Raw genomic sequence first — 26,244 nt, forward strand, 5'->3', positions numbered from 1 at the left:
TTCATTAACTAGAATGCCTCAGCTCAGTAATTAATAGAGCTGAAGACATATGTAACACAGAGCAGACTAGGAAATAAAACCAGTTATATCATTGCAATTATATCACGAGTTATGAAAATGCCTATAAAGAACCCTTGAATCTGCTCAAATGTCAGAAATTGTTAAATTATATTGTTTTTACAGATGTGGAATTACATTTCTTGCAGTTGCACTTTAAATCCTTTGCCTGTCTACTTCTTTTTTTCTCTTTTTGTTGATGATTATTTATAACGTAAGGGAAGAACACACCCCATCCTGATTTAGGCTCTTTGGTTTATTCAAATGTGCTTAGAAAATGAGGAGCTGAATGGTGCTTCCACCACACGCTCTTTACTGCCGAACCAGTCATTATGGGAGAAGCCTCTGACTCCTGCACTTCCCCCCGATCACGCCAGAAATGAACTGCCTGGGGCGTCCTATCACAGGCAGAGCAAGGAGGAATAACCCTCGCAAGTGCACAGTGTGAATTCACGTATGGAATTGGAGCATGGGTATATGTAGGAGATGTGCTTTCCCCTTCCAGCAGCTGAAGTGAAAGGAATTCACTGCCTTATTTAATACCTCTACATGAACGTCCACGCTCAGGCATCCACTGTTTACTTATGCTGAGGATACAGTGCACACACTGTACTTCTTCTTCTGCCTGGGAAGGAATAAAGATCTACTGTTCAAGTCAGCCAAATATTTTTAAAATCAAGTGATGTGCCAGAAAGGATTTCTGGAACTGCAGAAGTGAACAATTCTGCTGCTCCGTTTTGCTGTGCAGATCTTGCTGCTCAGAGGAAGGATCAGGACTCACGCTGCCAGGGTTACCCCGCTTCAACACTGAAACGGGAATTCAGAAAAGATCCTTTGCAGGAGCAGCCCCTGATCGGACAGAACAGGAGAGACCTCTGGGAAGAAGACTGACCCTAGTGCCTTCTGGCCTGGGAGCATGAGCCACGAATGATACAAAACACAAATGAAGGGATGTCATGTGTGAGAATGATGAGAGGCTGAAGGACTAAGTGCTTTTGCCTGGGCTGCTCTCTTTAGTACAAAAAAAAGAGACGCGGTGATCCTTTCCTCATTTGTGGAATCTCTTCTGGATAAATATAGCTCAGTTCCATGTGGAAAACCCACACATGTAGAAGGAGCTGTGCGTGGGAGGTGATAGCCACCTAAAGCACAGTGACTGCAAATCATCCCCTCTCTGGAGAGAAAGATTTCATACTGATCTGACTTCAGCCTGGTTCAATATGTGTTTTTTTAAGGTCTGGCTTTTCATCCACTAATTAGTAGCCTAAATAAAATACAGATTGAGATTTTTGGGTGGGTTTTTTTTGTTTTTTTTTTTTTTTTTCCATGGTTTTGTAATGTCTTTTACCCACATTTCTTAACTACATCTTTCCCTAAACCTAAAAGGAATGATGTGACCAGCTGGCCTTTCCTATTCTGGATTTGATTTATACTGGAGTCTGCAAAAGAATGACTCATAGTGCCTGCTTTACATTGGCCGCTCAGACTTGTACAAAATCTGTGTTAAAATCCAGGGCATGCAGGGAGGAAGGTCTGCACAGCACAGCGCGGGATGACCCGAGTCCTCTTCCACGCTCCCTCCTGGACTTTCTCTATTCTACATTAAAATGTGCTTCTCCTGCACAGACCTCTATGTTAGACATGTTGCAAAGCTAAATCTCTTGCAGGTTGCTTTCTGAGCTTCAGCCGGGGTGGTCCGGCTGTCTTACTTCAAAGCGTTCACCTCTTTCAGTTGGGAACAGTGAAAATGACTGCTGTGCGGCAACCACAGAGGTCAGTCGGGCAACGCTGAGCCGCTGCGTGCTTGCCAGCCGCCCAGGTACATTCCCCATCGCTCACACCCAGGGTGGGGTGACGCGGGGAGATGGGAATGTGTCTTCCTGCCACAGCTGGGGCCGGGGCTGAGCTTTGCTGCAGCTATCGGCATCTTCCCCTGCGCTCCCAGGACTTGCAGTGTTTTCCCTTTAGTTCAAAGAGGGAACATGGGGTGATTCATCATTGCTGAGAGCCAAGGTTACAAAAGAGCTTACTCATTTGCTGAGGAGGGGGCCAAACTTCGGTTAAAAAGCATAAAACACGGGTATGATTTAAAAGATGTTTCAGCCTGGACAGTGCCTCCTGTGCATGTAAATGATCGGGGCTGCAGTCGCTCCGTGCTTTTGCAGAGCTGCCCGACTAAAGAGCCCACGGACAGATTTCACAGCAGAATCTCAGAACATTTATAAAAGCTGCCTCAGTCCTTGCAAGCCCCTCCAGTTTCTAGTAAGGGCTACGATTTGCATCCTTACATCCCCTGGTTCTTTTGGGCATCCCTGAACAATTTGGAAAATCTAATTAAAACATGGAAAGGGTCATTTTAAATAAGATAGGAAGGGGAGAATATGTGTCTTTCTCCCTCCCTGTAGTCAGACCCCTCTAATTCTGTATGGGTGCACTTAGTTTTAAATAAGCCAGTCAGGCATTTACTAGTTAGTTCTATGTTTGCCGAAGTTTAAATGACCTTGTGAACGTGCAGCTGGGCACGGCTCCGAGCGCTGCCAGACCAGCCTCCACTGTACCATAATTACGTTAAACAGGAACACGAGCCGCCGGATTCCTCCCCGGGATCATCTTCCCGACGCTCCCGGTGAATCCAGCTTTCGTTTCCCAAACCTGGCACAGAGACAGCTGGAGCCGCCGCTCGGTATGACAGACCTTTTCCATCTGCACGCTGTGTGTTTATCTCACGTTAACCCTCGTCTCGCTTATCTGCGGCAGAATTTAACGCCTCCATCCCACCCTTTCATCCTTTCATTCCTCTTGGTTGCACTTTGGTGTCCTCAAGGGGTGCAATCTTGAATAACACTGACTGCTGCCTGCAGCTTCCCCTGCCCGCTGGGCTCGGCTGCGCACCAGCGTCAGGGTGGCTCAGGACCTCACAGCACTGGGCTCTCAAAGCCGTGTAGGTGCCAAGGGCCTGTTGCCCATTCCAGGAGGATCCTGGCGCAGGTCTGACTGCTCGGGAAACGTTCAGAGCCAGAGTTTGTTTCCAGCCAAGGTCTCTGATTATCAGAGGACAAAGCGTGGTGTAGTTGACACCTCAGTGTTTCACACACTGTGGGTTTGTTCCGCCTGCGTGGGGCAGCCCTGTACAGAGACACCTGAGCCTGGCCTAAGCTGGCTGCTGGACAAACTTCCTTGCAATCCAGAGAGCAGATGCCGAGTGGAGGAGCAGCGTGAGTGCGTGGAGCGCTGTGGATAGCAGTAACCTGGTGTAGCTTTCCATTGCTGCTGTGCACGGTGTGTCATTCCAAGAGGAAATCGTACCCCAGTCTGTTCATAGTGAGGTGTGTATGTCCGGCCGCGTAGCCTTTTTCCTGTTTGGTGTTGGGCCAATCTTGCATCTTACTCACACCTTTTCCTGGTGATGGACCACATTTCTCTAGCGCTCAGGGGTTCTGATTCGGGATGGCTTCCTGACAAATGCTCAGGAATTTTGCTGTCAGCAAACGCTCTGTGACTTTGCTGTCAGCTGGGTACCAGGCAGTGACTAACACCAGCGCTGAGCCCACGGGTGTAGCCAGTGCAGGAGACTCATCTGAGTCCTGTACCCGCCCTCTCCCTCGCTTCCAAAGTCCGCCTGCTTCTGCCCGCCATCAACAATGGAGTTTTTATTTCCTTTAGTGCACCAAATCCTCAGTTTATAAGCTCCATCTCTGCACACACTGAAGGAAGACTCATAATTAGGTGCTACTTCAGCAGACGCCACCTCTGTAGCGTAGCATGATCTTTTAGCTATGGTAGATGTAAAGAAACTGGTCAGACTTTTGGCTGAATCTTTGCACAGCACAGATTGGATGTTGGCATGCCTTGGTTTTTGGCTTCCATTCTTGCTCTTCTAGGATCTGGTGTGATTATTTTTTCATTCATAAAAAACAAAGGAAGAGCAGCAGGCGTACAGCTAAATTTAGAATTTATTCATGTACGAGGTCTTTTTACACACGTACTTTTTAGCTACAGTTTCAGGGAGAAACCTGAGCTACACTGAGGTCAGAAAAGTCTGTTATCCAGACATATCCCTGCCTCCTCTGTTCTGAGTTAGTGCATTGTTTTATTGGAAATACTATACTGCACTATGTAAGTACTCTTAGATAGTTTTAATATTTCCTCTGCTAAGGTCTCAGGCAAAAGCCTTGTAATGTGAGAGACAAGGGGGCATCCAAAAATACTTGTGTGTGCATTCGGCAGCCAAGCTCTCCGCAATGGGATTTTGACTCCACTTTTAAGGAAGATAAGGGCTTGAAACACTCACAGGATGCTTGATTCTCCTGGTTTTAAACCAGATCTCCAGTCACAGCTCGCCAGGTGCCAGTTGGGGTTGTGCTGAAGGGACATCAACCTGGACTGGTGGAATCAGTGTTAAAAAAGCCACCTCCAGCCATTGCTCCCTCCTCTCCCTGGGCTGTGGCTTAGTGAGCAGCGTCTCCTCTTCTACCAGAAACGTCTCACTCTCATTCAGGGGCAGAAGCAAAAGAGCTGTTTTTAACCCAAGACATGCTCCTGGTCCCAGCCAGGGCCACACTGCAAGCCCAGCAGCTTCATGTAAAAGAATTTCAAAGCAAATACACTTAGAGCAAAACTGGTACTTTACAAGGATAACACTTAATATAGTATTTAGAAACATTAAATAGCCAAGGCTCTCTGTGCTAATACTACATCATATGGTCTGTATATACAAAAGGACTGCACAGCTGGCTATTTGCATGAGCAGGCAGAGTCATGTGTTCTTGTGTTCCCTTTACAAATATATTTAGTCCTTTTCACTAAAACAGAAGAAAAAAAAACTCTCTCCATAACATAAGGGCAAAAAGTCTACCATAAAAATAGGTTAAAAAAGCAGCATCGGAACTGAGTAAGAAATCTGGCTCTGAGTCACATCATTGTCTCTGAAGACTAATGATGTTTTTATAGTCTCTAAAATGTACTTAGTATCTTTAGAGCCATCACAGACTTTCAGATTGCTTTTTCCATTGACAGTAATGCAATCTTTTCTAAATGTATGATGGAAATTAACTTCACCCAAATAAATGTCCATGTACAAAGTGGATGTATGTGCAACATACGGAGCTCTGTTAGGATGTTCTGGTGAGGACAGCTGGACCCTTTTATTATGGTTTACGATATTAGCAGTTGCTAAAAGATTCAGTGAAATTGCACCCTTATGTTAGATAGTTATTTCCCTATTTTCCATTTTCTTTATGGATTCTGATATAATGAGTCATCTCCCAAACCCTTGCTTTTTCAGTCACATTTCACTAGATCTCTGTTCAGCAAATGGACTTGTGATGGTGGAGTGAATCTGGAAAGCAAGATGTAGCTTGTTCTTGGTGTCTTGGTCTGATTCGCTTTCTGACTCTACTTAATATCGAAAAGATGTTATTTTTGGCTAAGGTAATTGTTACGATGGTTGGTAATGATGATGGCCGCTCTGAACTGGTGTGAATACTGGTTTGTGCAGGGGAAAGAAAATAAATTAGATTTTACTTTGGGGAAATGATCTTTTCTGGCTCTGTTTCAGCTCTGTCCATGCTGTCCGCAGTCGATGAGCCCGTCCGTGCCCGAGGCTGTGCCGTGACCCCACAGACCGCTCCGGGGGCTCGGGCTGCTCCTTGGCGGGGCCCAGGCATGGAGACTGGCCCTGCCCTCCTTAACCTGTCACACCCTGCCTGTACGTTCCAGCACACTGATCATCACCTCATTTCCCTTTTAAACATCATTTTCCTTCTCCTTATGTGACTACCAGCTGCCTAAGGCCTACACGGAGATGTTGGGCAACACCCCAACTCACGCTGGCCCGGCGGCAGTGCCAGAGCCGCAGGCACGGCACAGCGAGCCCGCAAGGGAAGGCTTTCGGAGTCAGGCTGGCCGGTTTTAGTGTTTAATTTCTCTGGGGAATCGGCTTTTGGATCCGCTTTTGTCCCCCGGTTGGGGAACACCCCGGTTCCAGGCCTGGCCCCACGGTCGCGCCTCAGGGCGGGAAACGGTGGAGGGGGGTGTGGGGGATTGTGGGATGCGCCGCTACTCGCGGTATTACGGCGGGAGGGGCGGGGCTGTGGGCGGGGCTCCGAACGTGGCGGCGGCTCAATAGGAGCGGGGCCGGGGCGGGCCGGGTGACCGGGCGGGCGGCGGCGCGACTGGAAGGGCCGGGGCGGTTCTAGAAGCGCGGCGAGAGGGGCTGCGGGCTGCTGGGTGAGCCGGGCGGGGGCTCGGGAGGGGAGGGGCGGGCAGGGCTGGCGGGAGCCCCTGGGCTGGCAGAGGGGTGGTGGCGGCCGCAGGTGTAGCTGCCTCCCCCCCCCCCCCCCGCCTCAGCGCTGAGGGGCAGCGGGGCGGTGGCTCCCCCAGGGCGGGCTCGCAGCAGCCCCCTCAGGACTCGCAGCTTCTCCCTCAGGGCTCGCAGCCCCCCCTGGGACTCGTGGGGGTCCCTCTTGGGAGCGGGGAGTCAGGCTGGGGGCGTTCCAGGGGCTGGGTGGGCATTTGGGCAGCCGGAGAGGAGCTGAGGGGAAAAGGGGGGGATCCAGCTCTGAAGGGCCGCGGTGACGCGCTGGACCAGCCCCCGCCGAGCCCGTTTTCCGCTGCCTGGTGTCGGTGGGTGCCGGTCCCTGCCCCGGAGCAGCACCGGGTTACAGGGTCTGACGGCGGGGTTAGCAAATGGCTCCGGCCTGGCTCCCTGCTGCTGGCCGCTGACAGGGGCTGCGGCTTTGCTGGGGGGAGAAGCCGAAAATAACATTCCGAAAATATCATTGGGTCTTGGTAAACAGAAGTGTCATTGTTACAAAAAACGTGGAAGGGCTGATTCCCCTTTCCCTTTGGGTTCAGATACAGCTGATATTATCACTTACTTTACTGTGTGTTAGCTGCCTTATCTGGCTGTATGTGTGCCTCCAGCCTGCTGGAGCCTCGGCATAGAGCAAATAATGCCTTCAAGCTTCATAAAGGTGTGCAAAACCCACTTGTTCTGTCTCATTTTGATTTAACCTGAGATGTGTTTTCCAAAAGACCCGTTTGTCCCCTTGTTAAATCACACAGATGTGCAGCTGAGCTGATAAGCCAGGAGAGCGCAGACAGTGGTGTGTGACGGGTGTGGTGCGGTGATCGAAGCCTTGGTGGAGAAGGGTTGTGCAAAGGCAGTGGAGGGCAGGCTGGTGTGAAAGCTAAAGGCGCTCCCTGGAGTGTTACCACAGCTCAGCTGCAAAACAGTAGCTTGCTATGTCATAGTAATGCAAAACATGCTTTTGACCAGCCAGGAGTAATTTTATTTTAAGCAGCAAAGAATGTCCTTATAACCTGGAAGCAAGGAGGAAAGAGGCTGTGTAAGTAAAGACTGTGGAGCTGTCTGGCTTTGTGGTGTTTGGTATTCCTAGCCAGTAATCACCCCTCTTCTCAGGAGTAAGTACTGAAGGTAGGCTTTCCCAGAAGACGTTTTTGTAACAAAATCTCTTGCCCCTTAATTTTATAGGTGCTCTGTGAGGGTGAAGCTGAGCTGGAAGGCCACCACAGCTGTTTTTACCAGGGTAATACTTAAGTTTTCTGGCTTTAAGGACCTAGGAAATAATCCCTGCAGGTATGTTGTAAATATATATAGCAACCAATAACTGCCACGCAGGTTTTACAGGCAGAACATTATTCTACAGTTGTAAATTGGCATTGCTATGACACTAACAGACAGGAATTTTACTTCTTGCTTATGCAATAATTTCTTGAGATTCATTTTTTTAATGTAGCTCTTCCCAGTGCAGGAAGTATGAGCCCAGAGTATGATTATGTATTTCAAAGACAGTAACAGCAGAGGGAGCATGATTTAGCGTTTAGTATAAGAAGTTTTTCATTCTAGGTTTAAGTCAGGAATCCAGTCTGTTTATAATTTCCATGCTGTGCACGCTGGCAAACTTCCAAAGAAGCAAGCTGTAAACACAGATATTTTTCCTATGACTAGTTCTGATTTTTGTATATGGCTTTCTATATGTCTGAGAAATGAGACTGTGGAGTATGGTGAGGGGGCACGTTCTAGGGTGATCTTAGAATAGAGTCAACCCCCGCTCCTCCAAGATAATGTCTGATTTTAATTAAATTGCTGATATTAATTGAAAGAAACAATTCACTGACAGTAGACCTTTTTATACAAAAACCCCATTATTTTTGAACAGGAAGGTTTTTTAATGCTGCATAAGCATATGGAAGGTTATGTTAAGTCTTGTGATATACTAAAATGATGGGCTTTGCACAATAAAATGCAGTCTAAATTTTAATGCTGAAAAAATAAGCTCTAGTGGAAAAAGAGCATGCAATCTTGCTGTCTTCACTAACAGTGTGGGATTTGACTCTAGGCTCCTTCATATGGGATCAGTTTGCAGACGGTGCAGAGTAAGATGCAGACAGATTTGCTGTGCCTTAGACTAGCATGAATTTTCTTGCCTGCTGGAGTGCGGAAGAAATACTCTTTGCTATGGGTTTAAAAAAACCTGATGGGAGCAAATCAAGAGGATTATAGTTTCTAAGGTTGTTATTATAATGAAAGATAACACAAGCCATTCTATAGTAGAAGAAATGCACGCAGTTTTGCATGAATGTACTGTATCCTTGTTAATGTGTGCAAATGAACAGTTTTCCTCCTTTTCTTTTGGCTTGCCTTGAAAAATACAAGGCAACCATGCTGTATTATTTGCTAGGCAATTATAATTGTTTTCAGATGCGCAGTAAACCCTTTGGCAAAAAAGGTGGTGATGTTGGCATAAACCGTTTGAGCAGTAAATCCAGCGTGTGCTGGGGGAAGGAGCTGGGAAGCAGTTATTTGATGAGGGAGAGAACTCACTTGCGAGGAAGCACCTTACATTGTGAGCAATGCCTTTCATGTCTCCCTGGGTGTGGAGAGCTCGCTGTTTGTAGTGAGGTAGCTAACTGTGTGTTGCCCTGGCAGTGTGTGAATCCTGTCATGAGGTTCAGGATATGACAGCGTGGGCTGTGGGGGGCACTGACAGGTGTTTATATCCAAAGTTCCTCAGGTCAGAAGGGTGGTTGAATGTTGGAGCATCTGAGTTCATGTGGATAATGAATTTTGGCCCTGAATTTTTGTTTTAAAGGCTTCAGCCAATGGTGAAGGCTTGCTTTCTTAGGATAAATGAATGTTTCCTTAGTATTTAATCATTTTTAAATAGTTTTATGGCTGCCATCATGTGCCAGGCATTTCCTGGCTAATGTGTCAGGCTAATCTGCAAGACCTGAAATACTGCTACAAGCTGGATGCTTTTTATGGCTCCTTTTCTTACAGAGGTATTGAGAGAAGCTCTTCCTTGGCAACATCCTGAAAATCTGCTTACTGTTCAGCCCATCTTTTGGCTCTAAATAAGCATGTAAGCAATCTTGCAGGGGTTTTTTTGTACTCTTTTCCACTTAAATATAATCAGCCTTATCCACAGCCATCAACACTGATAGCAAGTTGTTGCCTACTTTTAAAGCTCCATTGTTTGTGGAGGGCAAAGGGGATGAAGCCGGCTGCAGTCAGTTCACTACTTCTTACTGTGCCTGCAAGCAATAAGACAGTGGGTGAAAGCACTGGTGTTTGGCAAAGCCCCAGACAAACCTGTCTCATCCAGGAGTCCAACCTCAAATTGCTGTTGGAGGATGGACCGTTCTTCAGAGCCTGGCATGTGGGCCTCAGCTGTATATGCACCAAGAGCCCATGAGTGGCCTGAGATGACTTTGAAGTAGTGATTTGCTTGTTAGATTTCACCATGATACTTCAAATTTAGGTACTGGCAGCAGTGATTTTCCAGGTGTCTTTAATAGCATAGACAAGCACAGAAGAGGAGACAGGCTGTAACCCTTATTTCTGCCATCAGCTTGTAAGTTGTTGCATTGTGATGGTTCAGAAAGATGGCATATTAATCTGATTTTGACAGTGTCTAGTTATGATACTTTCTCGCAAACTTTATTCCCTTGTAGCAAAGTGTGGGTATAGGTCTGTAAGAATGAAACCAAGCCAGGGAATGCTAGTCTGTCCTAATTGCTTGGAAGAAACCACTGCTGTATGTTCTGAACCTCCCCCCCCCCCCCCCAAAAAAAAAACCTAAATAAAAAAAAAAACCCAAAGCCCAAACCAAAAATCTGGAAGAAATAGAAAACTAGATTTGTTGGGAGTAATTTAAAATTTGTCATGAAGGAAAACATGTTGCAGAGAATGTCTGATGACCTGAGCAGTGACTTGGGCTGTGATCTGTGCTCAGCATTGGCAACATTCTGAAGCAGTGAGTTGGTGGTCTGCTGAGCAGTGATGGTACACAAGTTTTTGACTAATTTTGTATGGCTCAGTGAAGTGTTGCACACTTAGTGCTTTTTCTTCACTTTTGAGCTAGCTGTTATACCTGTTATCCAGCTGCATCACTACCTTGAGTGTGAACTACCTTGGAGTGGCTGTGAGGTAATGTCATCTGCATTTAGTGGATTGGAGACTGAAATATAGACTTAGAAAGAAATGTGTTCACAGGGGCTGAAAACAACCCTGTGAAACCTTCTCCCCCCCCCCCCCGAGTCTTTGGAAAGAGATGACCTTGCTGGGACCAGCTAAATCACACCCCGGTTCCATACCTCTCCTAGAGAAGCACTATATAGCAAATATAGCACTCCCTATAGCAAAGGGAGTGCTGCCATGTCTAAGTGGTGCAGTGGAAGAATACTGTGGGTTTTTCTGGAGTTCATGTGATCAAAGTGAGTGTTCACAATACAGCAAGAGTCACATTCTGGCCTGATTTGCCATAATAAGCGATGATAAGGGGTGTGACTTCTTTAAATTACATGGACTGGTCTCATGTTGGTTCCACTTAGTTTAATTCTACATAAGAAGTTTGTACAAATTCAGAGCCTGGATGAAGGACTTGCTTTTGTTAGTCCCTGTTTTTAGTTAGGCTGGTCAGCAATTGAAGGGTTTTGTTCTTCTGAGCACACCCTTATCTGGGAAGGAAATCTGACAAGAGTGAATGATCAGCTGTGAGATAGGTAACTGGAGATTCGAGTTGCACTATCCTGTGTGCTGCTACAGTGCAAATCAAGTCCCCTTATACACAGTTGTGCCAGCTGAATGGTACTTGCTGAGACTTTTGTGGGGTGAAGGGAAGAGAGGGGTTCTTTTTTGTCCTTCTAGCTTCAGCACACGTGGGTAGATGTGCTGCCTTCTGTCTAAAGGAAGGCTCTGTGAGGATCATGCTCTTATTCTGTGGTGTGCAAGGCAAACTGCAGCCTATCAGTTTGATCAGAAGTGGGAGTCCTAAAGGGACTGGATGAGTAATAGGTATTTCTTCCCTCTTCTGACCTGAAAAAAGTCATCCCTTTGGTTCATGTGGGAGCTGGCTTGAATCCCCCATGATTAGATATGAAATTCAGAGTGGGTGAGAAACTGATAACCCTGGTTGATGTGCAAGCAACTTTTATTTTATCGTTCAGGTCCATGTTCTTATCTTCTTGATTAAATAAACTTTCCAAAAATTCTTAATAAAGAATTCAGTCTAACTTGTGAAGAAAAATTCCATCCTGGTCTATTTTGTCTAGAAGAACCTTTTTTCCTTCTGCCAGTGCTCTCTGAAGTCTGACAGCACTCTTTCCAGTGGGAGCAATGATTCACTGAGGTCTTACACTCTAAAAGAAGTGTTTGTACAATATCCATTTGGTCAGTGCTTCAGCTCTGCTGGCTGGGCACGTTTAAGGGAAGGAAAGGAGCAAAGCATTAAATATCTGTTACTGTATGCCAAGGAGTTTAGTTCTGTCAGTGTTGCTGGGACAGCTTCTCACTCCAACGAGAACTGTCTCGGGTGAGGCAGTGGTCTCTGCTCATCTCTGAGGTACACGTGGCCTCTGGACCCCTGTGCTGATGGCACTTGATGTAGCCCGATGAGCCAGGATGGGCTCGTTGTGCTGGGCCATCTTAGAGCCCACGCTCAGGACAGGGTGAGCTGCCTGCTGCCTCTTCCTGCATGGGGGGTTCTTGTAGCACAAGGCTGAGCTGAGCCCAGTGGTTCTGCTCAAGCCTTCTCAGTTCGTTGCAGAGGAATTTGCTACTCACTTAAATAAAAGGAGATCTGAAATTCACCTGTCTGGCATGATGTCTTTGTCATTTGAAGATGCTGTTGAAAAAGCCAGGAATGTAGGCAGTATTTGTCCTACAGACTTCTTATCTGGCATTTCTATGCAACTAAGTTCTTCCATCCTCTGACTAAAATGCACTGGCTTTATAAACATTTGTCTCGGTTATTGAGGTGGGAGGTGCTAATGTCCCTTCTGCCTCTTACCCTCTTTGTTAGCAGATGGTTTAGCTGTGGTGGGGTGGGCATGCATACGTGTATGTATGCACACATGCGGGTGCTGTCCAAGAATGTGGTTATAACATTATGTTCAGTCTCCTGTAATTCATTATTTGTGCTGGTTTTCTGAGTAACAGCTGTGAAAAGAATGTGTACAAACACCCTGCAGCCAGGTGTCCTGCTTGTTCAAGCAAGAGCTGATTTCTCTGTTTACTGAGGTTTCTGTTTATTGACTCAAGTGAATCTGAGTAGGATGGCAAAGCTGTTAAAGATCTGCAATAAAGACAAGCTGCTAGCTGTAGTGTTCTTGGCAGATATCCTCAGCCGTGAGAGAACATGGTGGGGAGGTGCAGGGCAGAGAATGTAGAGTTGTGTTGTTTTAACTGGAAAATTCCCTTGTAATTGTTTTGCCAGGCTTTGTGTAGTGCATCCAGAAAACCACTCCGTGAAACGACGACAGGCTATGCAGATGGACAGTTATGGCTTAATATATCCAAATTAATGTACTTCCCAAGTGCTCTTGACTTGCTGTGCTCTCTGCTACATCGCTTACTGTGGCTTTTAGTATTGGCAGACCTCTGCATGGTACTATTCATTCAGCTTTACTCAATTCTCAGATTACCCATGTACTAGGTCTGAACTAACTTAAACAAGCAGTTTGGGAATATGTGGTTTGCAGGGGGGTGAGAAACAGAGGAGGGAAAGGAGAAGACTTATTATGATGCTGTGAGACATTTTCCTGCTTACTCATGCTTGCAAACTGTTGTGGTTAATGTTTCTGATTCCTCATGTAGTCTTTTAAAGTAATCAGAAGGATAATTTAAACACAATCATCTTGCAATGTGATGATACACAACAGAGAACAGAGCTATTTCTGATGTTCTTAGGGATGGTAGTATCGCTGGTGGTGTGTTTGGTGTTTATGCCCGTGGCACCCACCGGTGAGCTCAGCTGAGGGTGAGGGTTACTGTTATGCTGTGGGCTTAAAAAAACCCAGAAGGGAAGGGCAATATCCACCTTCTGTCTTGTGTTGTGCAGGCAGGTATGTGGAGCCCAAGGGAGCAAGGAGCTAGAGCTGTCCCAGAATTATCTTATTAATACCTTCCCGCTTGCTGTATTGCTTGAAATTTTAGGGTGTTCCATGTATTTTCCCTTCCCTTCTCCCCTCTATCCCCCTTTCTCATCAGATTTAAGTGATTCTGTTTTGCCCCAAGTAGCTGCATGTTATTTAATGTATTTGGCGTAAGAGCGGGTTGCAAGCAGTGACTTCCAGCCACCAGTTTACCCAGTTACAGTGGGTAGGAAAAAATAATTGCTCCTTGGGTTAAGGTGGACAGTCATATTCCTTTTGACACTGTGCGTGGGTGCTGAGCTCTGTGTCTGCTGAGCAGCAGTGCTTGGACGTGACAGCTCAGTGAACAGGCAGCTCTGGGGTGAGCTGTGGGCTGATCCCAGAGCAGCGCAGGCTCCTCATAAATTTCCTGAAAGAGGCAGCCCTGGCTGTAAGATCTGCCAGGAGAATTACAGCTCCCAGGAGGATCTTCTCTACAGACCTTGCATCTCCTCGCTTATCTGCCTGCTCAGATTGGCTTTCCCCTCCGTGCCCCTGGCGGGCTGTGCCCTTAGAGATGTAACAGTCTGTCTTCAGCCTCCGTCTTGAGGAGCTGGGTTTCTAAGCTGTTGCAGCCTTTGAAATGCAGAAGTCATACGGGCTGTGCCCAGAGGCCAAAATGCCGGGATGATGCGTCTTGAATAAGCAGAGTTGGAAATTTCACTTTCAACTTTTCCAACCATCGCTGCCACCTCCACACTACAAAAATCTGTATTTCTCTATTTGGTTTTCTCACTATTTGTATTTCTAGACAGCTTTTATATAACAGTGTTTGACAAGTCTGACCATTTAATTTAGGCTTCTGTTATTATTGGAATATAATGCAACTTTGTATACTCTCCTATTTTCCAGCTGTAATTATGCCTGAAGTGGAAGGCATTGAGCTGCCCTTGTGGAAGAGCTTGTTCTCGCTGTCTCTGTGGACAGATATGTTGCTTCCATTACTTCTGTCATCTGGGCCTTCCATGGACTGCAGTGTCTTCCATGTGAATCCCAAAGAATATACCAGATAGCATTTGAGACTGTTACGTAACAGCTTCTGTGGTTGAAGAAGACTTTTTCCAAGCTTTACGTATTAGAATTCAGTGTTTCAAGGATCTAAATAATTTTTATGAGGGTGGAATGACTGAAGACGAAGATTAATGCCTTGAGTTTTTTTCTCACAAATAAAATAATCATTTTTTCTCCTCCTTTTCCTTTTAATCTGTTACAGATTTGAGCTATCTGGAAGATGAAGCCCTGGCTGCAGTTGTTCTTTACCTATGTTTTCTTGATCTGGCACACAGAAGCAGAGTTCTTCACCTCCATAGGTATGGAAAGAACCAATGCATGATGTTGTGATGTAGTTAATGTGATTGCAAACTGTTAAAGTTTACAGTTGAAGCATATGGCTTTCTTCATATGGCACTTTCAATCACTGTCTGCAATAGGAAGAGCTACTCCTCCCCGTTCCTGATGCTCTTCTGCCTTGCAAGTCTTGTATCAGTGCAATTTGTTTGCTGTTGGGTAACTTGGCACATTGTGAACAGCATGATACAAATTTCTCTGGGGGCTCAGTCAGTAAAGTCAGACAGTGCCTGTGTTTTATTAAGAATTGTGCAACTGCTGTAATCTTGAACACAACACAAACTTTATGCTTAAAAACTTTAGTCCTGACTTTATGATGTATGAAGAGAATTTAAGTGATAAATATGTGAAATACTTTCTTTCACAGAACCTGAAATCTCCTGTCTTCTCAAAAAGCTGGAGTTAGTTATCAGAAGGAACAATTAATATCCCCCTTACCTTATGTGTGTTTTGTAAGACCTGAGTAAATCCTGAAGAATTTGCATTGTTATAAATCCTGAAAATAGATTGATATTTTTTTATGACAGTTTAATTCTTGTGTTCTAATAGCCATGATACAACCATGTATGATTGTGGTAGAGCCTAAAAATAAGCCCAAACTGAGTTTTCTGCTGTGACTTGGTCTAATATTTTCCTGTGGAATAGTGTGGGGAATTTACCCCTGTAAGGATAACTAACAGAGGTTGATTAGCTCCAACTGGCTGTTCTCCAGAACATGCCTTGAGCTCACTGGGGCTGTGTTTCCAAATGATAAAACTCAAAACTCCCAGTGGTTTATTTTGTACCACTTGAACTGCTCAGCCAGAGCAAGGCAGAGTGGTGTTTCACTACCAACCTCCAACACGTGTTCCTGTGCTCTGGAGTTAGCTAAACAGTGTTTAACTACATGTGTATTATTTGATTCTCTTTTTCCTAAGTTAAGCAGCTTTTTGTGCAAAGTTACTGTGAAGGATCACCTTTTCTTTATGCTTCCGTATTCCTGAACCTTTCCCGACTCTGAAAATAGCACAACCTGCTGACTTCCATTTACTTAATCATGCCTCATTAATAATTACTTTGGAATGCTGAAACTAAAGCTGTGGCTGTATTTGTAAAGCTCATCTGGTCTTTCAGTGTTTGGTCTTTGAAAAGTGAAGTTTGTCGTAGCAATTAGGATTGACATGCTAGCATAATTTCCACTAATGCTAATCAGGAGAGAGAGAGTGTGTGTGTCAGTCTATAAACACTGGTCTGAAATTCCTCTGTAGTTAATATTAGGTTGTGTTTCCATGGTTACCCATATTGAAAAACTGTAACTTTAAGTGATGCCAATGGTTAGACCAATAATTTTAGTGTGACTTAATCTGTATCCACATGCAAACCAGATGTTTTGGCAGCTATTTGGATCTTTTGTTACTTTGACTCAATAGCTGTATTAATGTCAAACCTTTCTTTTGATTGTCTTGCATAAAATTGTAATACTAAAAGTAATTCAGAGGCAACGGAGGGGTCACAGCAAAGCTACATGAGCCACGGAAGTGGGGATTTTAAAAGCCCCTTGAAGTGTTTGAATGCCAGACCTGTATGTATAACAGCTTTTCTGGTTTACAGACATAGTGTGTGCCCTTAATAGGTTTTAATAGCCCTAGAGCATCTGAGGTCTGTCTTTTGTTGGAAACTTAATTTTTTAGGTCTGATTAAAACTTGTCAAACTCTGTTTTTTAGGTCAAATGACAGACCTGATTTATGCGGAGAAAGACTTGGTACAGTCTTTAAAGGAATATATCCGAGCAGAAGAGAGCAAGCTCTCTCAGATTAAAAGGTAGGAGGGAGAGGTTTGTATAACGAAGGGTGACAGAACGGCTGATCTGTTGTGTTGAATTACAGCACACCTTTCTGTCATCGCTCTTTGCTGTTAGATCCTGGTAGTGTTTCCTCAGTAGATAATCGCCGTGAGACCACAGGTACTAACGTGGTTGTAATTTATTCTCATAAACCTGCAGAGAGGGGGCCCTGCTTGAGGCATTGTTCAGGCTTTCTCTGCTTGTTTAGAAACTGTTGTCTGCTGGGTGCTTCCCATTTTTCCCTGTCCTTGCATCATCACTGTGCCTCTGTGGAGAAGACACTACTCGTGTCATAGGAGCCTTGTTCCTGTGAGTGAAATGCTTCTGGGTGCCAGTGCTCTGTGCTACCTGTTCCACAGCACCAGCTCACTGTTTAGTGGAGCACACACCAATCCCCAGCTTCCTTCCCGTGTTGGCTCTGCCCTCAGGGACAGCTCTCCTGCTTCCTCCTCTTGTCAACCTGGCTACAGCACATCTCGGACCTTGTCCCAACAGCTTAGATCATTTGAAAGGCTGACAACTGATGTTTTCTGTGTCCCTTAAGACTGTTAATACTTATCTAGCTGGAAGTAATGTCTAATAGGGCGTGGCACTAGAATAGTCTAAATGAAGTCCAGGTTCAGAAATGCTGAGTGCCTCTAAATGGAGCTATGCTTTCCAAAGAATTTCTAAACTCCAGGCTAGATGTGGCAGTTTGATCTCCCTTTGGGGGGTGTAGGGTGGGGATGGGGCTGTGGGTTGGTGAAATAATAGGAATGCCTTGTCACTTCCATGCATAAACGTTCATTTCTTGAAAAGCTGCCCTTCAGAGGAAAAGCAGTCTCCAAGTATTGTTAGAGTGTCAGTTCAATCTATGTATGAACCAGTCTTTTTTTAAAAAAAGTACTTTTTATGGACTGACATGTGCAAGTGCTTTTTTTAATGTGTTAAATTTTTGCTTGACTTGTATTTTGCTGTATTTGTAAGCAAGAGTATTCTACCACTGTGTCAATATTTGAGCCCTTGTACCCTGCTTTAGAGGCATATGCTTTGTAGCAGAGGTGCTAAATGTTATCATTTGAATATGGTAACACTTTTCAGTAGTTTGTCTCTTAGTTCCAGAGATATGTTTACAATTCAAAAGCACATTGTGATGTGAATAGAGACTAGAACTTGACAGTATTTACTGCTTTGCAAAATAAATATTAGAAGTAGTGAAAGTCTAAATTAAAAAGGGAGTGCAGGTGAGACTGGTGTTAATATATGTTGTTAATCTGATATCCCTGCAAAGGATCCCTGGAAAAGCCATGTTATTATTGTTATTATTAGCTTAGCTGAGTGCTTTCTTCCTGTTGAGTACTGGAGAGAGGAACATGCAGTTGGGCCAGATGTTTGTGTTGAGGGATAATATGAAGGGCAACAGAAAAATTGTCACTGTAGCATCAACAGCGTAGTTGGCAGTTCAAATGTACTGTACCAGAGGAGGAAGTTTCTCACTGCTGCTGTGAAGCTGACTGGCTGCAGTCTAAGTGACTGATAGCACTGCCACGGTACTGTCTGAGGGTTTCCAGTCTGAAAATCCAGGCTTATGCTTTAGTTACCATAAAACTAAAAAGCTCTTGGGTTATATTTATGCTTGTCTTTTTTACTAAGAGATAGATAAATGACCCTCACAGTGATTGTGTGCTATATATCATTATTTTCTGAAGTGCAGTATGCTGAAAATCTATGGCTAAGACTCATTACAAGTGAGACGCATGCCTGCTGTAGTAAGGTTTAAAATAGTAATCAGGGAAACAAAATCCATTTAAAAAAAGACTGTAATAAAAAAAATCAGTTGTACTTTATCCTTGTGAAGTTGAAAGCTGGTTATGATGGTGAAAGCAGCAATAAATTGATTCTAGCTGTGCAATTAGGATGACTTAAGAAGGAAGACATGTGTTTGTAAACTGTTCTCAGACTGAGGCATATGCTTCTTGTTCCAGCTGGGCTGAAAAAATGGATGTACTGACTAGCAAATCAACCTCTGATCCAGAAGGGTATCTGGCACATCCTGTAAATGCGTATAAGCTGGTGAAGCGCTTAAATACTGACTGGCTGGAATTGGAAAACCTGGTTCTTCAGGATACCACAAATGGTAAGGAGCTACAGGGGAGGAGACATCAGGAGGTGGCCTTAAAACACAGTTGCTTATCCTTCTATTCTGGAAAGTTTGCAGACTCAGCTGTGGTTTAAATATTGCCAGATTTGTTTGAAAATTAAACTAATAGCTGAACTCTTGTTTACTGGTTACCCAAGTGAGTGAAACTTGCCACTGAAACACATCTCAGTCAAGACTCAAAGAAACTATCCCCTGTCTTAGGCCTGTAACGTTTGGACTTGTGCTGTTTGGGGCAAAAGGGATGACAGGATATAAAGTTATGAGCTGTGTTGGCAACTATTGTTTTAGGCTTGGTCTTGAGCTTTATGTTCCTTTCTATGAAAACTTACTCTTCTGCTTTCCCAGTCTGCTGCTTCTCTTGGTGATCATTGTTTTTTGATCATGTTGAACAGCAGATAAGATTTAAGAGTCAAAATAAGACCCATACAGAATTGGTGAGGGATTTGATATCAGCCCTAGCATTAACAGTTGGCAGCTGTTGTAGTCCGTCTGTTGATAACAGGGTAATACACAATTGCTATCTGTAAATCTATCCTTTTAAATCAAATGTTTCCAGTACTAATCTTTGCTTTTGCGTCATTGTCAAAGTGTCTGCCTGAATTTGCTTCCATAGGTTAATTTTTTTAAAATGTAGGTTTATTTTTACTGGACCCCTTGAAAGTAAGGCAGAAGAAGCTGTGTTTTTCAGGCAGAACACTGCATGTTTTCCCTTTCTACTCTGCATATGCTGAAGCTTAGGTACTTGGAAGCTTTTTCCAGCCAAGATTTTTATTGCCTTTTGGAATAGTCATCCTAGATGGAAATAAAATACTCAATTTTACTGAGTACTTCTGTCATTAATTCTTTTTCTAAAGGCTTCCTTTTCCAGTTCTGCTTGCTGTGGGACTGGAATTGGCTGGGTGGTTTGTCTTCAGTTGATTGCCCCTGCTTCTGCCCCACCAACCTGCTGTGTAACCTTGATATGTTTATGTAGTGCATGTAATTTGATTTCTAGACGTCCCCTGATTTTACTTGTCAGGTTTAAAAGCCTCTTACTGAGGAAGGTCCTACACCTACTTAGGGGATCCTGGATCAGGGTCTCTGTTGTTGGGTTGGGATTTGAAAAGCTCTTTGGCCTCTCAGGTTGAAGTACAGAGTCTGAATTTGTTGTCCAGTGCTGTGATCTGCAGTTGTCTCTGGGGATATTGCAAGAGAACTGAGGAAACCTGTTAAGTTTTCACGCTAGAAAGAGACATTGCAGGAAAACAAAGCTCACTAGATTCACATTGTACTTTAGTAATTGTGTGGCACAAGAAAACCGAGGGTTTTAGTTATTCATCCTGTATCTTTTGGTTGTGTGCATTATTCCTTAAAATGGGAGAAAACAATGTTTTTATAACTTGAGAGCCTAATAAGAGGCTTTAAATCTGGATTATTTGAATCTCAATTCCCAAAACAAAGCAGATGTTTCCTCTTCTGTGTTAATCTGGTACTGGTATTTATTCAAACTTTGGAAGTAACATCTTTCCCTCTTACTGCAAAGGCTTTATTGCAAATCTTACAATTCAGCGTCAGTTTTTTCCAACTGAAGAAGATGAGACTGGAGCTGCAAAGGCTCTGATGCGCCTGCAGGACACATACAAACTGGATCCTGAAACTCTCTCTCGAGGAAATTTACCTGGTAAGTGCACAAAGCTCTCCTCTCCTTTAAAAGGAAGGAGGTAGTAACATCCTCAAACTCTCCAAAAACCCTTTTCCAGTAGTGGGGCAGGACCATGGTGCTGAGAGTCCGTGCAGCTTAGATGCTCGAGGACATATTTACTTTGTCACTTTGAGAACAACCTTGAGGTTCCCACCCAAGCCAAGGCACTGTGGTCTGCAGTGGCCAGCTCAATTAGCATTTTTTAATTAGTATTACTTTCAAAGAAAATGCTGATTTTTATGATCACTATACCAAAACCACAAAGGACAACAGACTTTCTTGTGCAGGTTTCTGTGGAAGCAAATACTATGGGTGTTTCCTGTCCCCAATAAGTTAAGGACCAAGGGAAGGAGCTGCTCCATAATTCTTTGCTGTGGTGGCTCTTGCAAAGCTTGGCTCTGTTCTTGTTTGCTCTGGTCTTTCCATGAGGCTTTGGTTGAATCACTTTGCCCCCTTCTTTCTCTGAAATGGGGACTAAGTTTTTGCCACAGATGTTTTGGAAAGTACATAGATATATTGGGATGCTTCAGTGTTTTGGCAGCTGAGTCCTGATAAATTTTGTTTGTTGCTGATACTTCTGTGAGACTTACTGAAACTGGCTATGGTTGCTAGCAACACACTGTTTACAAACTGAATAGGCTTCATTAGAGTGTGAGTAGATGAGCTGACGAAACACTTTTACTTATTATATGTAGGTTATTGACAATGAATTTAAAATTAAGTCTTATCTGTGCATCTGCTGAGCTGGAGTAAGTGGAAATCAGTGCACAGTTAGTCAAATGGATGCCCAGTTTGTCTAAATAACAATCAGCTTGCTTGTGCACAGATATACATCTCCAGTAAAGAGCAAACAAGCTAGCTCTGCGTATAGTCAGGCTTCTCTGATCATTTAACAGTGGTAATTTGTAGGTTCAGTAAAATTTGTTAAGCTGTTAGCCTGCTCTGCCTTTGTCTGCAACAGAAAGCACAAGAGCTTAACACTGTAATTTCTGTTAAACTTCTGTTGGTTTCCAAAGGAATTAATGCCACAGAATTGGGATAGAGTTTAATGTTTAATTCTGAAGGTGATCAGATTAGTACAGAACCTAAAATATTGTCAAAGCATTGTCTTTTAGAAACCTTTTTGGATGATAAAAGCATCTGTTTACACATATTCTTTAATGTGCCTTATGTATTTGAAGGCAAAGATGCTTCTGTGTGGATTATTTAAAGCTATTTTTTTTGGTTTTAGGAACAAAATATAGATCCTCTTTGACAGTAGGTGACTGCTTTGGTATGGGGAAGACCGCTTACAATGATGGAGACTACTATCACACCGTGCTCTGGATGGAGCAAGCCTTAAAACAACACGACGAAGGGGAGGATACAACAGTCAGCAAAGTAGAGATCCTAGATTATCTCAGCTATGCCGTTTTCCAATTTGGGGATTTACACAGAGCCATGGAGCTTACCAGACGTCTGATATCCCTCGGTAAGAACAAAAACCCCACAATTCTAGCGCTGGGGAGTGTTGCCAGCAGCAGAGCCAGGAACAGTCATGGCCCATACATACTGTGAGCTGACTGGAGGGATATCCTGCCAGGTGGCTTGCAATAAACATAGGTCCTGGAAAAAAAAGTGTACTTATACATGAAGTATCTTTAACAAGCTGTCTTATAGTCTGTGCTGTTATTACCCAAAGACCAAATGTGTGTCTGACTGCAGTACTTGTGTGCTTTGCTTCAGCCTACGCAGATGTTGTGTTTGGTAGTGGTAAAAGCTGGCTTGTCTCAGCTGGAGATCAAGGCTACCATGGACTTAGGCAGAGTGCTGTATCTTCTGTAAAGTCCTCCAGGCTTCATGTATTCCTATTTACTCCTCAGTACAGGTACTCTGATGCCAGAAGAATACTTTGCCTGGGATTTTAAAGCATTTATTTCTGAATATTCAGAACAGATTGAGTTTCTTAAAATCTCCTTTTATCTCTGGTCTGTTTCTGGCTTTCTCTTAAGTGAATAAGCATTGCTTCCTATACAACTTTGCCTACTTCCTGCATTGGAAAGGTTTATCCTCTCCAATTAGAATTAACATTTACTGTGTATGTATTTGTATGTTATTTTCAATGTTGATAGTTCTTAGTTTAGATGTTAGCTGCATCCTGAGAGTGGGTGGAGCTTTTACATTGAAAAATATGTATCAGTGTAATTTCTGCAGACGTTAGAATTCATAGATTAAAATTTTTGAGAATATGAATGTGTTGAATCTAGCTCCCTCTGCAGTAACAGGGTTTAGTACTGATAGCAGAATGCAGATCCTATCAGCACTAAGCAGTGGAACAGACTTGGCAGTCCCCTCTGGGAGCAGCAGCTTCCTCTGCTCTGGACTCAGCTTCCTTCTCTGGTCACTGTTAGTCTGTGCTCTAATGACTTCTGTGGCCTTCTGGCTTAATTAAATGAAATAAACACAATAAGCTTGTGAAGGTCAGAACTGCCCTAGGTGCTAGTGTCCAGGAACACTTTGGGGTGAACAGGAAACTGTTCTTTCTTAGTTATGCTGAGTAAAGGTCTGTTGATGATGCTTATCAATTCATACCAGCATCATTAATTTTGAGAATGGTCAGTGTTAGGTTAATGGTTGGACTAGATGATCTTCAAGGTCTTTTCCAGCTGAGATGATTCTGTGATTAATAAATCACTAATGATAGGTCCAATGATGCTAGTGATCCAGGATACCTCCGTTATAGATGTCTAGACGGGCTGTGAAGCAGTGACACACACCTCTGAGCTTCCCGACTTTGGAGAAAGCCTGAAGTCTGTGGCTGGGACTTCACTACAGCCAGTGGTTAGAGCGTGTGGATGAGAAGCATGGTGGAGAGCAGGGGTGCAACAGGTGGACTAACTGGATCTCTGCTGATGAGCTCTGTGATCTGCTTATCTTGGGTAGAACTGGCTAGCAAAGTTGAGAGAAAAGGATGGATATGAAGACCAAAAACTTCTATGCTTTTTTACTGATAAACAAGTTTTGTGATAGGTCCTTCCAGAAACAATTCTTTCACGAATATGCCTGTCTTCCTGCAAAGACAGAAACTTCTCAGCGCTGGTTTTCAGCACAGACTAAAGGCAGTGCCTTTGGTTGCTGATAACGCTTTAGGAAGGGGAGAATTATTGCTGTGATACAAAGACTTGTTTGTATTAACAGTTCCTGAGATTGCATAAATCACTGGTTCTGTCTGTTCTTCTCTCAAAGACAGTGCTCATGAGAGAGCAGGCAGTAATCTGCGGTACTTTGAGAAGTTGCTGGAGAAGGAGAGAGAGGAGGAGGAGAAAGAGAAGTCAGTAAACAAGACCAATACAACAACAGAACCAGTGGTGCAAAGTGGTGCCTACGAGAGGCCTCTTGACTACTTGCCAGAACGTGACATCTATGAGGCCCTTTGCAGAGGTGAAGGGGTAAAAATGGTAAGAGAAAGGCAAGACTTTCCTGACTGTGCTGCCTTTGTGTGAGGGTGATCAAGCTTGCTGGGAGGTGATAAGTTTTGCCTTCTGTGAAGATTTTTTTTTTAAAGAAAAATTTAAATGTAGTTCTGTCCAGGCTGAGATTTGTACCTTCTGTTCTGGCCTTTCCAGCTGTTAGTCCTAGACAGAAAACCAGCTCTCAACTGTACCTCTTAAAGGTTGCTGAAAATTGATTCTCCTCAGTCTGTCTCCTCAGCCATTTCAAATGCTGGCTATAAGCTGTACTAGGAGGCTTTTTCCACTGGGAGCTGGTTATGCTTTGCCACACTGCTGGAATCACATTATTCCATCCCTTTTGCATCTTAGACATGTCCTTCTGAGGTGATTGTTTTGACCAACCAGTCTCCAGTACCTCTCAACAAACATGGCTTTAATTATGAGTGCAGGGAAAAGAACCCATTTGTTCCATCTGCATAGTCTTAATTACAACCATCAGACTTTTTTTTATGACTTGCTGTTTGTGTAGTCATTTGCTTAATCTGTAACCTATTGTGATTTAGTTCTCCTAAAGGTTAGTGTTTCAGATGTTGCTCAGTGGTATCTTGAGTGGCATACATTGAGGTTGTTCTATTTGCAGTAAATTGCAGGATCACTCATGCTTACCTCTTAAATCTGCTAGTCAGCTGATGGCTTTTCCGGTGTTTGTGGAATGAAGCCCATTTTGATTTTTGTCTTGCCTCTTAAGTTTGTGAAAAGTGGTTGAGCAAACAACATTTTGTTTGGTGTTTTGTTTCAGACACCTCGAAGACAGAAAAGGCTGTTTTGTAGGTACCATGATGGAAACAGAAACCCTCATCTGCTCATAGCTCCCTTCAAGGAGGAAGATGAATGGGATAGCCCTCATATTGTGCGATACTATGATGTCATGTCTGATGAAGAAATTGAGAAAATTAAACAACTAGCTAAGCCAAGGGTAAGTTTCCCCTCTTCCATCTTGCTAATGACTGCTAATTCCGTGCTTTAATCTCTACTAGCAAAGACTAGGCAAAGGATTTGAAAGATCTGGTTTCATACTACAGATGATACACTGCAGCTGTGAGCCTCAGGGGAACGATTTCGAAACTGCCTGGTGATGTAGGACCATAAAGCCCAGGCTCCTGAAGGTATTTATGCATTGTTGCACTTAATTATGCAAAGTTCTCAGTAAATGGCTTAAACCTTTTAGGGAACTAGGGACTAGACCTGAAAAGGTAGATGACTGACTGGCTTAGGGGTAGGAGTAGGTGTCCAATATACTTTTAAGTCTGCCGTTTGAAATGGAGCCAAACTTCAGAACAAAATTTAAAAAGCCCAAATCCCAACAGAAGTGGGAAGAAACAGTGGGGTCTTTTTTAAGTTGTGCTAGAAGAATATCTAGAGGTTTTTTTTATTACTTTGGGTAACCTGGAATCCTCTGCTTCTGTTTTAAACTGTAGTCTAGACCTGCAGAGAGGTGCTTTAGGTGCCACGGTGCATCCGTGAGTGGAACCACGGTGTTCTCCTGCAGCCACGCATAGCTCCTTGGGAATAGTGCGATACAGTTAACAGAGTGGAGAAATCATTTGTGCTCTGAAGTAATTCCCAGTCTGGGACTTGGGAAGGTTGGAGTACTTGTAAGGATGAATTCACAATGCAGTCATTCTCCCAGAGCACTTTAGATCTGACTCTTCCACCTAGACAGCTGTCTAGCAGCAGAGAAACAGATGCCATGGCTTCAGTATGCTGAGGGTAGATCCAGCTCAAAGGCAGCAGCTTTGAGTGAGAATTCTAGTTTTGGTGCAATACCTGTTACCCATGGTGTGAATTCTAGTGACTCTGCACGCAATAAAAAAAGCAGCTACCTAATGCAAAGCTAGTAATTACCTCGTCTGATTTTTCTGGATGTAGAATTTCTGAACTGTTTCCTTTCTGCCAAAAGTAGATGCTACACCTTACTTTTCTGTCAGGTCTGACAAGCATTAAAACTAAAACACTTCTGTTCTTATAGATGAACAGTTCATTTCAGGACTCTTCTTGCTACTGCTATGAAATGTGGTACTAAAATTCCAGTCAGGAATTACCCTTCTGTGTGTGTTTCCATTTAGAAACATAAATAGTTAAAAACAGATTGAGAAACTGGTGCTTCCTGAGCACATTAATAATTGGAGATGTTTGTGAAACTGGACTTCTAGGATTCCCAGCCAGCTATGGGAGTGTTGGCAGAACACTCCTGTCTGTGAGGACTCCCACCTCCATAAATGGAGACTTTTTCCTATTACATCATACTATAAAACTTCAAGGGCTTCA

General features: G+C 43.8%; 1 protein-coding gene across 5 annotated transcripts in view; it reads left to right on the forward strand.

Annotated features, from left to right (window-relative positions):
* Positions 1 to 6,218: 6,218 nt before the first annotated feature.
* Positions 6,219 to 26,244, forward strand: part of P4HA2 (prolyl 4-hydroxylase subunit alpha 2) — a 30,584-nt gene continuing 10,558 nt past the window's right edge. For 3 of the 5 annotated variants that reach the window (XR_012625013.1, XM_074838747.1, XM_074838746.1), the window contains exons 1-9: positions 6,219 to 6,285; positions 7,553 to 7,657; positions 14,708 to 14,804; positions 16,546 to 16,642; positions 18,629 to 18,780; positions 20,327 to 20,464; positions 21,717 to 21,956; positions 23,711 to 23,922; positions 24,716 to 24,892. Coding sequence is in view for 4 of the 5 variants with exons in the window: in XM_074838747.1 (XP_074694848.1) it covers positions 14,726 to 14,804; positions 16,546 to 16,642; positions 18,629 to 18,780; positions 20,327 to 20,464; positions 21,717 to 21,956; positions 23,711 to 23,922; positions 24,716 to 24,892 (1,095 nt within the window). In the remaining variant the exon portion in view is untranslated. The remainder of the gene's footprint in view (positions 6,286 to 7,552; positions 7,658 to 14,707; positions 14,805 to 16,545; positions 16,643 to 18,628; positions 18,781 to 20,326; positions 20,465 to 21,716; positions 21,957 to 23,710; positions 23,923 to 24,715; positions 24,893 to 26,244) is intronic. The other 2 variants (XM_074838744.1, XM_074838745.1) reach the window with 2 other exon arrangements.

The sequence above is a fragment of the Strix aluco genome, chromosome 13 (genome assembly GCF_031877795.1).
Source record: "Strix aluco isolate bStrAlu1 chromosome 13, bStrAlu1.hap1, whole genome shotgun sequence".
Taxonomy (NCBI): Eukaryota; Metazoa; Chordata; class Aves; order Strigiformes; family Strigidae; genus Strix; species Strix aluco.